Raw genomic sequence first — 12,557 nt, 5'->3', positions numbered from 1 at the left:
TGAAATGTGCTGCCAGTGGTGACTCTTTTCCTAAAAGAAATCTCTGGAGTGGCTCTCATACCTCAAAAACTCTGGCCAGTGATCTACCTTTAGAAAGCCAGCTCACTTCTGTGTATGAGAGAAGATGTGTGTGCTCTGCAGCTCACAGAGCTGCGTGAAGACACATGAGTTGAGGGCATGTGCTTTAATGTGGTTGATAATTTTAATCACATCCAAAACGTTGCTTAGTTCAGGTGACATTTTTCGGCTAGCCAGCATTTCTCTGTGGATGAGACTGTGCATAGACTCACATCAGAAGCAACCTCCTTGATCCGAGTAGGGAAACCAGAAAGCTGTCCAGTTATGGCAGCCTCTTTGTCTGTGCATATGCCGACACAAATGACCAATTCAGTTTTCTTGATATGTAATCATTCAAAGACATGAATAACTCTGCAACTGTGGTGTTGATTGGCAACAAAAGTGCACATATCCTCATGCACATCCTGAAAAATATATTGCACAAAATCAAGCATTGTTGTCTTCTTGTCAACATCGGTAGACTGGTCAGCCTGGATTGTGTACCATTAATGTGTGCCTCATTAATCCTCTCTAAAAATTGTGCCTCGATATCCTCTGCTATTTCATCAATGTGTCTAGTTACAGTGTTAGCCAAAAGAGGAGTATGTGCCACCTTTTGAACTGCAGCCTCTCCTAAAAGTTCAAGGCAAACGTCCTTAGCAGCAGGCAGGATCAACTCTTCGCCAATAGTAAAGGGCTTCTTAGCTTTAGCAATGTGGTTAGCCACTAAGAATGATGCTCTCAGTGCAGACACATTTGATGAAGTGGTAGCCTTCAATAATTGGTTCTGTTCTTAGTGTTCACATTTTTTTCTTTTGAAAAACTCTAAAGGCTTGTCTTTTAATGCAAGGTGCTTGGTCTCCATGTGGTGAAGCAGTTTGAAGGATTCATGGCTTTGTTGGATAGCTGGTTGTCACATATTATACAAAGTGTGCTTGGAGAATGTGAGTCACCTGTTGCAATGAACCCGGAATTTAAGTAGGACTCTTGGTATTTTTTTTTTTAATGTAGCTTTCACTTTGTTGGCAATCTTAGAGTCTTCTACTTTCTCATCATTGAGTCTTTCCCTTTTTCAAAGAAGCTTTCCAGCGATGTTTGTTTTTTACTCATTTTTGCTAGGGTTAGCTTGTGGGCTTACCAAAACTGTGACTGTGACAAGTGAGCAGTGTGGGAAAGAGGTGCGGACGGAAGTGGTAAATAAAACAATGGGTGGGTCACACTCGAACTAAAATAAATGTTGGATTCTGACTTTACGCCTGCCACCAGATGCAGCTTAATTGTCACTTGCTACTCACTGATAGAGTTTTGATATGAGTCTGCAAGCAATTGACTTATTATGGTCTCTGTGCAGTCAAACTTCTCTGCTAATGATAATCTGTATTTGCAGCCACTCCCCAGTGCTAGCATCACTGCCTCAGCTCCACCTCAGATCATCAGGCATTAGATTCTCATAAGAAGCAGGCAACCTAGATCCCTCACATGCATAGTTTACAGTAGGGTTCATGCTCCTATGAGAATATAATGCCACCGCTGATCTGACAGGAGGGGGTCATCAGGCCATGATGCCAGCAATGGAGAGCGGCTGTAAGTACAGGTAAAGCTTCACTTACTGGCCTTCCACTCACCTCATACTGTGGAGCCCCGTTCCTAATATGCCACACACAGCAGTACTGGTCCATTGCCTGGGGACTCGGAACCACAGACCTAGAGGATTTATGGATGGATTTCAAAATGACATTCCAAATACTTTGAAAGTGGGGGAAACTTTTTAAATGTAAATCATGTGTGTATATTTTCAAGGGAAAGAACCTAAGACTTTTTTTTTTCAGTGACACGGTCTCACTCTGTCACCCAGGTTTATGTGCTTTTGTGCAATCATAGCTCACTGTAGCCTCAAACTCCTGGGCTCAAGTGATCCTACCACCTCAGCCTCCCAAGTATCTGGGAGTACAGGTGGAAATCACCATGCTGGGCTTGAACCTACAACTTTTATCAGATTTCCAAGGAGGTCCTGTAAAGATTAAGAACCACTGCTTGAACACTTCTCATTTGTGTGATCCTGCTTATATTTCTCAAGAATAGGAGAATACAGTGTAGCTTCAACCCAGGCTAGTTCTCTAGCTGTCTTCTCATCTGTGAAATGAAAACAATAGGGTTGCTATGAGGATTAAAGGAGATGATACTCAAAAAGCGTTTGATGATAAACCGTGAAGTGCCCGCCTGAAAATGCCAGTATTATAAACAAATATTTGCATCCCTGGGATGGAGGGACAAGTTATAGATACTGTTTCTTTAGCATTCCACAAACATTCCTTAAGTGCCTATTTTGTGTAGAATCCCTGGTGAAAAAGATTTGCCTTCCAGGAGTTTATTATCTAGTCGGAAAAAAAAAAAAAAACCCACAAAAAATACAAAACATGATAGAATAAATGCCCTGAGAGGGGCGTTAAGTGCAGTGCTCTGTGATCTGTAGAAGAGGTTTCTATGTCAATTGAGGGTGAGTCCTTATTGGAGTTCACACTTGAAGTGGGTTGGAAAGATGAACACATTGAATGTAAAACACATACACAGAAAATCAATACTACACATACACATTTTATTTTTGATGATGTGGAAAGACCGAATAGAGACATTGCAATCACTTCCACGAGCCAGCAAATACTTAGCAGTAGGCTTCATGACCAGGGCTGCTATCTTTTGTCCAGTCTGTTTACTATATATACATTGCATGCGCTGGCCAGTCCTTATCTTCATGTTCGGGAACAAAGTACATACACCCCTTTTCGAAACGAAAGGCCCTAGGACTCCGAGAGAGGGGTAGGATCCCTCACGGCTCGACCACACAATGGGGGGGCCTCTTTACTGTAGCTCGAACCCCCCCTGCAGGCCCCACTCTGCTAGGGTTCCACATCCCAAGCCCTTTCGCCCCTCCCCTGCAGCCCCCAGGAGCGCAGCCACAGCCCTGCCGGGCGCCCTCCCTCTCCAGTGCCTCCCTGCTCCTTCAAGGGGAGCCGGAAAACCCGGAGCGAACCAGCCCAGCCCGGCGGCGCATGCTCAGTAGCGAGCAGGTTCAGTTCGCTAGTAGGAAGCTCCAGCCCTACACCGGCGTCGGCGGCGGCACCTCAGGGCAGCCAGATTCCCCAACAACGACCTCGGGCCCTTCCCTTCCCCCGCTAGACCCCCACCCCACCTCCGCCCCGCCGGGGGCTCCCGCGTTTCGGAGTCCCAGCTGTGCGGAGCAGGCGCCGAGGCCGGAGCGTCCCTCCACACACCCTCTCACAGCGGGGCCAGGCCGGGCCCGGGAGTGCAGCCCCGGCGGGCGGGCGGCGGCCGCGGCGGAGGGCAGCCCGGGGCGGCGCCGGCGGGCCGGGGAGGGGCGGGGGGCCTGGCCCCGGGGCGGTGGTGCGGGATGCCGCCGCCTCCGGGCTGCGTTCGCTCTCCGCAGCTGGCCCTCGTGTCGGGTGGGTGGCCGGGCGCGGGCCTCGCCCCCCAGCCCCCTCGCCGGGGCTAGCCCGGCTGCGCGGCGCCCGGAGGGGGCCGGGCCGTCCGGTGGGGCCGCGGCCCTGTTCCGCGCTGCGAGCTCGCCCTCTCGCGGCTCCCCGGCCCGGCCGCCGCCGCCGCCCCTCTCCCCGCCCAGAGGCGCCCCGGGGGCACCATGCAGGCGCAGCAGCTGCCGTACGAGTTTTTCAGCGAAGAGAACGCGCCCAAGTGGCGGGGGCTGCTGGTGCCTGCGCTGAAAAAGGTGAGGAGCGCGCGGGACCCCGCTCCTCGGCTGCACCCCCAGCGCGGGCGCCGGGCCGGGGCCGGGGAAGGGCCGGGGAGGCGGGGCGCGCGCCGGGCCGTCTTTCTTCCCTGTCTCGCCGCCTCTCGGAAAGGACCGTGCACGCTGAGAGGTTCCCCCACACTCGGCGTTGACATTCACCCGGTGAGTGGGAAGGCCGCAGGCAGCCGGGGAGACTTTGTCCGAATGATCCAACCACCGAGAGGTTAATGTTCTGCCCTTAGATTCAGAGACAACAGTTGGAGGAGCCTCAGTTTTCAGTGGAGGTCAAAGCAGGCCACTTTTCCGCCTTCTCGGTCTCACCCCAGAGCTGCTGTCAGCCTCCGGTTTTAGGTGTCCAGTACGCCCGTTTTAGTGGCTTGAGAATGCTCTGGCCATAATGCTTGCTCTAAGTAATTGCGAGCTCGCCTGCCAGCAGGAACATGGCCTGCTTTACTCGCCCTCAATAATCGCTCTTCATTCTCCTAAATTCCCCCGCACCTCCGATTAACAAGGGCTGGCTGCACATGCTAGCATTTTCAGATTTTTTTTTTCTTTGAGGTTTGAGAATATTGGTACTGCCATTTCGTTTGTTGTTTAGAATTTTTAGCCTTTGTATGTTTTTTAAGTTTGCCACATTGTTATCTAAAGTTACTCTATGATCTGTGCTTTTAAATGTTTTAGTGTAATTAGGAAATGTTGTTACATTTTAAAAGCTTCTAAAGCAACATTGTCACTACTAGACTATTTTTGTTTCCTTTTCTTTTACCTTTTCTATAGAGATTGCTTTACTCTTTTAACAGTGTTTCTAAATTTCAATTTCTTGTTGCTCAAAGAATGTTTCGTGCTGTCTGGTTAAAATGGTTTTGCTTCTACTAAAAATTGAGATTATGTTGTACATTTTGTGTTAAACATTTGTACTTTAGCATAATGTCTTAAAAGGGGTCTGATATTTCTCAAAGGCTAGCAACTTTTACTTTCCCTTTTGCCCTGTTCTCTTCCTCCCCCTCTTGGTATCTTGCAGTGGAAACTATTTGGTTTGTTAGCAGAATTTGCACATACATTTCTGATTTAAGTTACTGACTTTTTTCGTCAAGTATCTCACTAGTCACAAACATCTGTGATTAAAAAAAAAACAAAACTAAAGAGATGCCATATACCTTGTATCTTTTACTCCTTAGAAATTGCATCAGGCTCTATTTCCGAGTAGGAGGTCTCAGGGATGCTAGAAGCTGGTATCCTTAGGGGATAACAGGAGACAGGAAAATTGTTTAAAAACATACAAAGGAACTCATAAAGCATTGCCACTTTGGGGCCATTTTGTTTATAAAGAAAATCCCAGGGGAATCACTAAGATACCAGCTGAGAATCCTTTGAAGTAGTGGAAAGAGCATCATAGAAGTTGGCAGACCTGGTCTAACTCTGCTACACTGGTGGGTGGCCCTTGCTGAAATCTGTCCACAGAAGCATTTTGTTTGGCTGGCACAATGTTGTTTTATTTTTAAATGTAACTAGTTGCTAATATTTAAAAATGGGAAATATTACATAAAAATCTAAATTTTCAGCTTTTCTTAAAGAATAGGAAGATTACTTAGGGCCTGTGTTCAAGCAAGGCAGTAAACTTCTGGAGGTGAGTAAATGGCTGCCCTCTTTAGACAGGGCGTGTATCTCCAATTTACCACAGTTTCCACTAGTCCTCTTATTTACGTAAACCAGCTTTTGACTTTAAGTAGAGACACCCTAGCAGTGAAAGTGATAGGAGGAGGTAGAAGTGTACACAGCCTAGCTGATGAGTAAGGTTCTTTCAATACTTATTTATTTATTTTTGAGACAGGATCTCCCTCTGTTGCCCTGGCTTGAGTGCAGTGACACAATCATAGCTCACTGTATCCTCCAACTCCTGGGCTCAAGCGATCCTCTTGCCTCAACCAGATATGTGCCACCACGCCTGGCTAATTTTTCTTATTTTTTGTAGAGACTGGGTTTAACTATGTTGCCCAGGCTGGTCTTGAACTCCTTTGCTCAAGTGATCCTCCCGCCTTAGCCTCCCAAAGTGCTGGGATTACAGGTGTGAGCCAACTCGCCCAGCCAATATTTATTTAAATATCCATTAACAATGATTCTAAGCCACCTAAAACAAGGGTGAAAATACAGTATATTTCATATCTGGGTATGCTGTTGGTAGGTCAGAACCTGCATTTTTACTTGCCTACTGGGCATTTCATGTGGATATCTCCATATCTTGATCTCTTCCTTCAGACTTATTGGACTATTTGTAGATGTATCCAATTTGTGTTCTCTTACCCGAAGCTCTTTGGACATGCTGGTCCCTTCACCTGGTGGAGTGCCCTTCTTTGCCTGGCCTAACACTAATCCTTCTGGACTCACTCAACCTTTCTGAGAGAGTCCACTCAACATGGACTCTCTCAAATTATCAGGGCTGAGTTGGATATCCCTACTTTGTTTTCTTTTCACACTTTATCCTAGCTCCTAATGGTGAATTTTAAGTTCCCATTTACTTGTCTCCCCCCGCTAGATTGGATGCTCCTGAGAATCCAATTTTATCCTCATTTTATTCCCCATGTATACAGTGCTTGTCACCTAGTAGGCATTCATTTTGAATAAATGGGTGAGGGAATACCCAAACTAAAGCCATCACCTCCCTCTTCCTACCATTAAAAAAATTTCTTCCTGATTAATGGGTTTATTTCATTTCACTGGTTCAAACTTTGGAGTCATCTCTGACTTCTCTCTTTGCATTACTGCCCACAGCCAAGTAGAGCCTGTATGTTCATTCCCTTTTGACATGTTCTTCTAATCTATTTCCTCTGCCAAGTGTTATAATTGAGTCTCCTTTCCCATACTACAGTGATCCTTCTTAACTCAGTTCACTGTCCCCCCACCCTGCCTTCTATTTTTCAAATTTCAGAAGTTATAGTACATTTCTGAACATGTCACACTCTTGTTCAGAACCATCAATGTCTTTTGAGCTCAGTATAGGCTAAAGTGCACAGTTGTTAGCATGGAATGGATAGTGATTGATGATTTGGTTTCATCCTGCTTTTCTGACTGGATTGCCTGCCATACTTTTTCATGTTCTTTATGGTTTAGCCAGACTGGGCTGCTACTTTTCCTGAATATGCCCAGAATGTTCTACTGGATCTGTCTCACTACATCTATGAGTCTAAGTCCTATCTTACCTGTTACACATATATATCATGCCTACCACAGACCAGGTATTGCCCTTGGCACTGAGGATAAAAAGGTAAATTACATAATCAGAAAAGACTAAATTAGAACATGATGGGAAGTGGCAGGGGATGAATCTGGAGAGACAATTGGTTTATAGGCCATTTTTTACATGTTAAGCTAAGAAATTTGAATTTTTTATCTTGAGGAAAATAGAAGTCACTGAGGAGTTTTAGGTAGGAGAGTAACAGCAGATTTGAATTTTAGAAAATTCACTTTGGCTATAGAGTGGAAAATGGATTGAAAAATAATGAGACGTGAAGTAAGGAGAAAAGTTAGAAGGCTGGTTTAATAGTTCAGCCAAAGAGATGATATGCATTTGAATTAAGGGTGCATTAAGGATGGAAATGTGGGGAGGGATTTTATTTAAAAGGTGTTTAAAAGGCAGGATTGACAGGACCTAGTAACTCATGGAGTGATTGGAGGAATGACAAGGGAGCAGGAAGAGTTTTCTTTTTGGTATGAGCACCATTAGTCAGGATGGAGAACGTAGGAGGAGAAGGCTTTGGGGTGGAGAGAGGAATGGCATAAGATGATTTTTGGACATGTTGATTTAAAAGTTCTGTGGGGCTATCCAGGTGGACTTCTCTAATTGGCAATTGATTGTTGGTATCTGATTTGGAACTCTTAAGTGTGTAAATAAAGCCATGAGTATAGATGAAGCCTGTATCTGTACAAAGACTTATACATGAATGTTCATGGCAGCTCTATTCAGTCAAAAACTAGAAACAGCGCAAATGTCCATCAACAAGTGAATGAACATACAAATTGTGATATAGCCAAATAGTGGAATACTACTTAGCAATAGAAAGGAATAAACTATTGATGGCTGAATCTCAAAATGATTATGCTGAATGAAGGAAGCTAAATGCCATCATGGAGTGTACACATATGCTAAAATTCTCAGCTTGTGCAGTTTAAATATGTGCAGTTTATTATATGTCAATTGTACCTCAACGAAGGTGTTAAAAAAAAATAGATGAGACCACTCACTGAAAATGTTTAGAGTAAGACAAATAGGGCTGTCGTCAGAACTGGAGGAGAAGAGTAGAAAATAGTGTATAGGGAGAAAACAGAGGGAAAGCAGTGATCAAAAGAGATTGAGAAGGAAGGAATCAGGCAGAAGGAATGAGACTCTAGTATATGATAAATTGAAAGAGGAATGAGTTTCTTTTTTCCTTTTTCTTTTTTTGATCTTAAACCTGGCTTAAAATATAAAGGGTTTCAAGAAAGGAGTTGTTAACTGTGTTAGGCTACAGGAAAGTCAAATAAGGTACCTAAAAAGTGTTAGGTTTGACAGCTAAGAGGTCATTGGTCACTATGTCAGAACAGTTTTAGTGTGAGGGTAAAAGATGGAAGAACATGGAAAAAGTAAGAATAGTAAGGACAGATGATCCCCCCCCCCTTTTTTTAGATTATTTTTTTCTAGAAGCTTGGAAGTGAAGGGAAAAGATAATGCTGAGGCAAGAAGGGGATTCAAAACTGGGAGAGACATTTTTGTTTCTTATTTGAAGGTGACAGAAACTTGTTAAGAGCATTCGGGGAAAGAGCTGGTAGAGAATGCTTGTGAAGGTACTGAAGAAGAAGAAGTATTCAGGAACACAAGCAATGGGATTTGCCTTGAATTGTCAGATACTATTTTAATTGCTACACATATGTTCTCATTTAATTCTCATAGGATACTATTATTGCTTCCATTTTACAGGAGAGAAAACTGATGTTTGGAAAGTTTAATTTGCCCAAGTAATTTGGTTACAGAATTTGCATTTTTAAACAGTACTTATGCTACCTCTGGCAGGGGTGATGACATTCTTTCTTCTGAGATGGTAGGGAGGGAGATAAAGATGGATTTGTAGATTGGATAGCAGGGAATTCATGCTTAGTACCCTCTATTTTCATGATTAAATGAAAGGCAAGATTTTTGACATAGATTGGGGAAGGAGAAATGAGTAAGGAGTTTGAGAAGAATGATGAAGTTTTGGAATTGCTGCTGTGGAGAGTGGAGAAGGGAGCCAACTGGTGTCTTAGGAAGGAATTGCTGAGCAGTGCTGAGTGTGGAGACTATAAATTTGGAGTAGGATTGGTCTGGCAGTTGTGAGAGTTTCTTCCAGCAGCACTTATCAGTTCAGGTAAATGGGAAGAGAAGATAGTTGGTTGCAGGTGGCTGCAGTGGAAACTAAGAGAATAGGGATATTTTAGGTGGTAGAGAGGAAAAAAGGCTATAAGAGAGCCAATGTACTGGAAGAAAAATGAAGGCTGTATGCATTAGAAATCTCGGTGAGCTAGTTAGAAGAGGACAGTAATGGGAGCAGGCAGGGGATTATAATTGGGGATGATGACAATTGTCATATTTTGGAGTTTTAAGATTCCAGAGATGAGACATTTAGGAGTTCTGAAGTTGATGTGTTGAATGACGGGTTGGTTGCATGTAGGAATGATGATGAAGTCCACAAGGATTATGGTATGTATTGCAGTGGAGAGGAAGACTGTAATCCAGGAGTGGCAGGGAGGTCCAGAATAACAGCATTAAGGATGCTTTAACCAAGTGGTAGTAAAAGTGGCAACTACTTCTCACCTCCTCTAATGTATTGTTTATTACATCTGTAGATAGAATAGGAAATAACTTTGCACTTAATTTTAGAATTTTTTTGTCTTGTGATCAAGTTTTTACCCTAACATTTTATTAGGAAAATTTTCAAATACACAGAAAAGTTGAAAGAATTCTATATTAAACCCCATATACCTAGATTCTATATTAACATTTTATTATGTTTGCTTTATCACATGCCTATCCATCCCTTCCACCACTCTTCAGTCCATCTTATGTTTTGATGTATTTCAAAGTAATTTGCACACATCAGTACATTTCATCCCCAACACTAAAGCATGCATATCATTAACTAGAGTTTAGTGTTTGTTTGCAGTTCTTTTGGTGGGGGGAGTAACTTTTATCTACAGTGGAATACGCACATGTTAATTGCACCATTTAATGAGTTTTGACAAATGCATATAATCCAGGTGTCTACCAAGATGTAGAACATTACCATCATTCCTAAAATTTCCCTCATGTGCCTTCTTAGTCAACTCCTGCCCCTACCTCCCAGAGGCAACCACTATTCTGATCTTTTGTCATCCCATCATAGATTAATCTTATGTGTTCTAGAACATCATGTAAATAGAATCATACAGTATACATTTTTGGTGAGGTTTTGAGGTTGTGTTTATCAAGAATTCAGTTCTTTTTTCCATCAGATGAATATGTCACAGTTTGCTTAGCCAGTAGATGGACACCTGGGATGTTTTAAGTTTGGGGCTATTATGAATAAAGCTGCCATGAATGTTCTTATGCAAGTCTTTTTGTAGACATATGTTTTCATTTCTCTTGGGTAAATACCAGGAGAAATGGCTCATAGGATAGGTGTCTGTTTAGTTTTTAAAAAAACCTGCCAGACTTTTTCCTGAAGTGGTTGTACCATTTTATATTCCCATCAGCAATGTATGAGAGTTCCAGTTGCTCCACATCCTTGCCAATATTTGGTGTTACGACTCTTTAGTTTTAGTCATTGTGGTGAGTTCATAGTAGTATCTCATTGTGGTTTTAATTTACATTACCCTGAGGCCTAATGATACTGAACACTTTTTTGTGTTCTCATTGGCCACTTATATATCTTCCTTTGGTCAGTGTCTGCTTAAATCTTTTGCCCATTTAAAAAAATAAAAGCTGAGTACGATGGTAGTTGTAGCTACTCAGGAGGCTGAGGCAGGAGGATTGCTTGACCACAGGAGTTTGATGCTGTCATGCCTGTTAATAGTCACTGTACTCCAGCCTGGGCAAGACCCTGTCTCTTAAAAAAAAAAAAATTGAGTTGTTTTTCTTTTTAGTATTGAATTATAAATGTTCTTTATATATCCTGGATAACTGTCTCTTCTCAGATATATATTTTATGAATATTTTCTTCTAGCCTGTGGCTTGCCTATTTATTTTCTTAAGGGTGTTTTTTGATGAGCAGAAGTTTTTAGTATTGATGGAGTCAAATATAGCCATTTTTTCTTTTAAGGTTATTGCTCTCTGTGTCTAGGAACACTTTGCCTGCCACCAAATCCTGAGGATATTTTCCTAATGTTTTCTTCTAAAAGCTTTATAGTTTTAGCTTTTACATGCTCTGCGGTCCATTTCAAGTTAATTGTTGTGTATAATATAAGGTATGAATTGAGATTCATTTGTTTTTCATGCTAATATATAGTTATTTGAGATTTGCTGAAGAGACCTTCCTTTCCCTGTTGGATTGTTGGTGTTTTTATGAAAATTACATGATTTGTTTTTGTGTGAATATATACATTCAGCCCTCTGAATTCGTGGATTCAACCAACCATTGAAAATATTTGAGGGAAAAAAAATTGTGTCTGTACTGAACATGTACAGACTTTTGGGGGGGGGTCATTATTCCCTGAACAATACGGGGTAACAATTATTTACATAGCATTTACATTGTATTAGGTATTGTAAGTAATCTAGAGATATTTTAAAGTATACAAGAGGATATGCATAGGTTCTATGCAAATACTATACCATTTTATGTTAGTGACTTGAGGATTTGCAGATTTTGGTGTCTGAGAGAGGTCCTGGAACCAATCCCCCATGGATACCAAGGGATGACTACACACACACACACACACACACACACACGCACACGCACACACACACACACAATATCTGTGTCTATCTATTGGTTTATTTCTAGGCTGTCCATTCTATTTCATTGATCTGTTTGTCACTTACTATAGATTTATAGTAAGTCCTGAAGTTAGGTAATATAAGTACTCCAGTTGGTTCTTTTGAAATATTGTTTTAGTATTTCTAGATCTTTTTGAATGTTAAAACCAGTTTTCATTCCTGGGATAATAAATCATGGCAGACAGTATTTTATTGAGTTCCTGCTATGTGCTAGTATTCTAGGCACTATAATTTACATACTTATCTCTGTTTCACTCATTGACTTTTCAAGGTGATAATATCCCAGTTTTACAGCTGAGGAAATGGATCTTCAGAGGGCAAATTGCTCAAGATCTTCTAAGGAGTAGAATCAGGATTTGAACTTAAGTCTGTCTAGCTTCAAAGACAACTCTTTCCACTATACTGTGTTGCCTCCTTTGAGTAGGAAAGGTAGTGCAGTGCAATGGTGCTCTAATTGTCCTGTACCTTAGATTTAGGGAAGAAGTGCCTCAGGAGAGAGGGAGACTGAATGAACAAGGCTTTGAAGCCCCCTACTTTTATTTGTATTTATTTATTTTTTTAAAGACAGAGTCTCGCTCTGTCACCCAGGCTGGAGTGTAGTGGCACGATCATAGCTTACTGTAATCGCTCATTATAACCTCAAATTCCTGGGCTCAAGCCATCCTCCTGCTTCTGCCTCCTGAATAGCTGGTACTACAGTGTGCACAACCATGCCCAGCTAATTTTTTAAACATTTTTTGTAGAGATGGGGTCTCA

At 42.4% G+C, this 12,557-nt stretch overlaps 1 protein-coding gene across 4 annotated transcripts in view; it reads left to right on the top strand.

The window, feature by feature from the left end:
• The first annotated feature begins 3,684 nt into the window (after nt 1-3,684).
• Nucleotides 3,685-12,557, top strand: part of SOS1 (SOS Ras/Rac guanine nucleotide exchange factor 1) — a 124,822-nt gene continuing 115,949 nt past the window's right edge. For 3 of the 4 annotated variants that reach the window (XM_045549445.1, XM_045549444.1, XM_045549443.1), the window contains exon 1: nt 3,685-3,799. In XM_045549445.1, the coding sequence (XP_045405401.1) occupies nt 3,713-3,799 (87 nt within the window). In that variant the 5' untranslated portion in view covers nt 3,685-3,712. Of the gene's footprint in view, nt 3,800-3,957; nt 3,983-12,557 lie in introns of those variants that run through there. The other variant, XM_045549446.1, reaches the window with a different exon arrangement.

The sequence above is a fragment of the Lemur catta genome, chromosome 4 (assembly GCF_020740605.2).
Source record: "Lemur catta isolate mLemCat1 chromosome 4, mLemCat1.pri, whole genome shotgun sequence".
Classification (NCBI taxonomy): Eukaryota; Metazoa; Chordata; class Mammalia; order Primates; family Lemuridae; genus Lemur; species Lemur catta.
The sequence above is the reverse complement of the archived record's forward strand: the minus strand, read 5'-3'. Positions and strand labels throughout refer to the sequence as shown.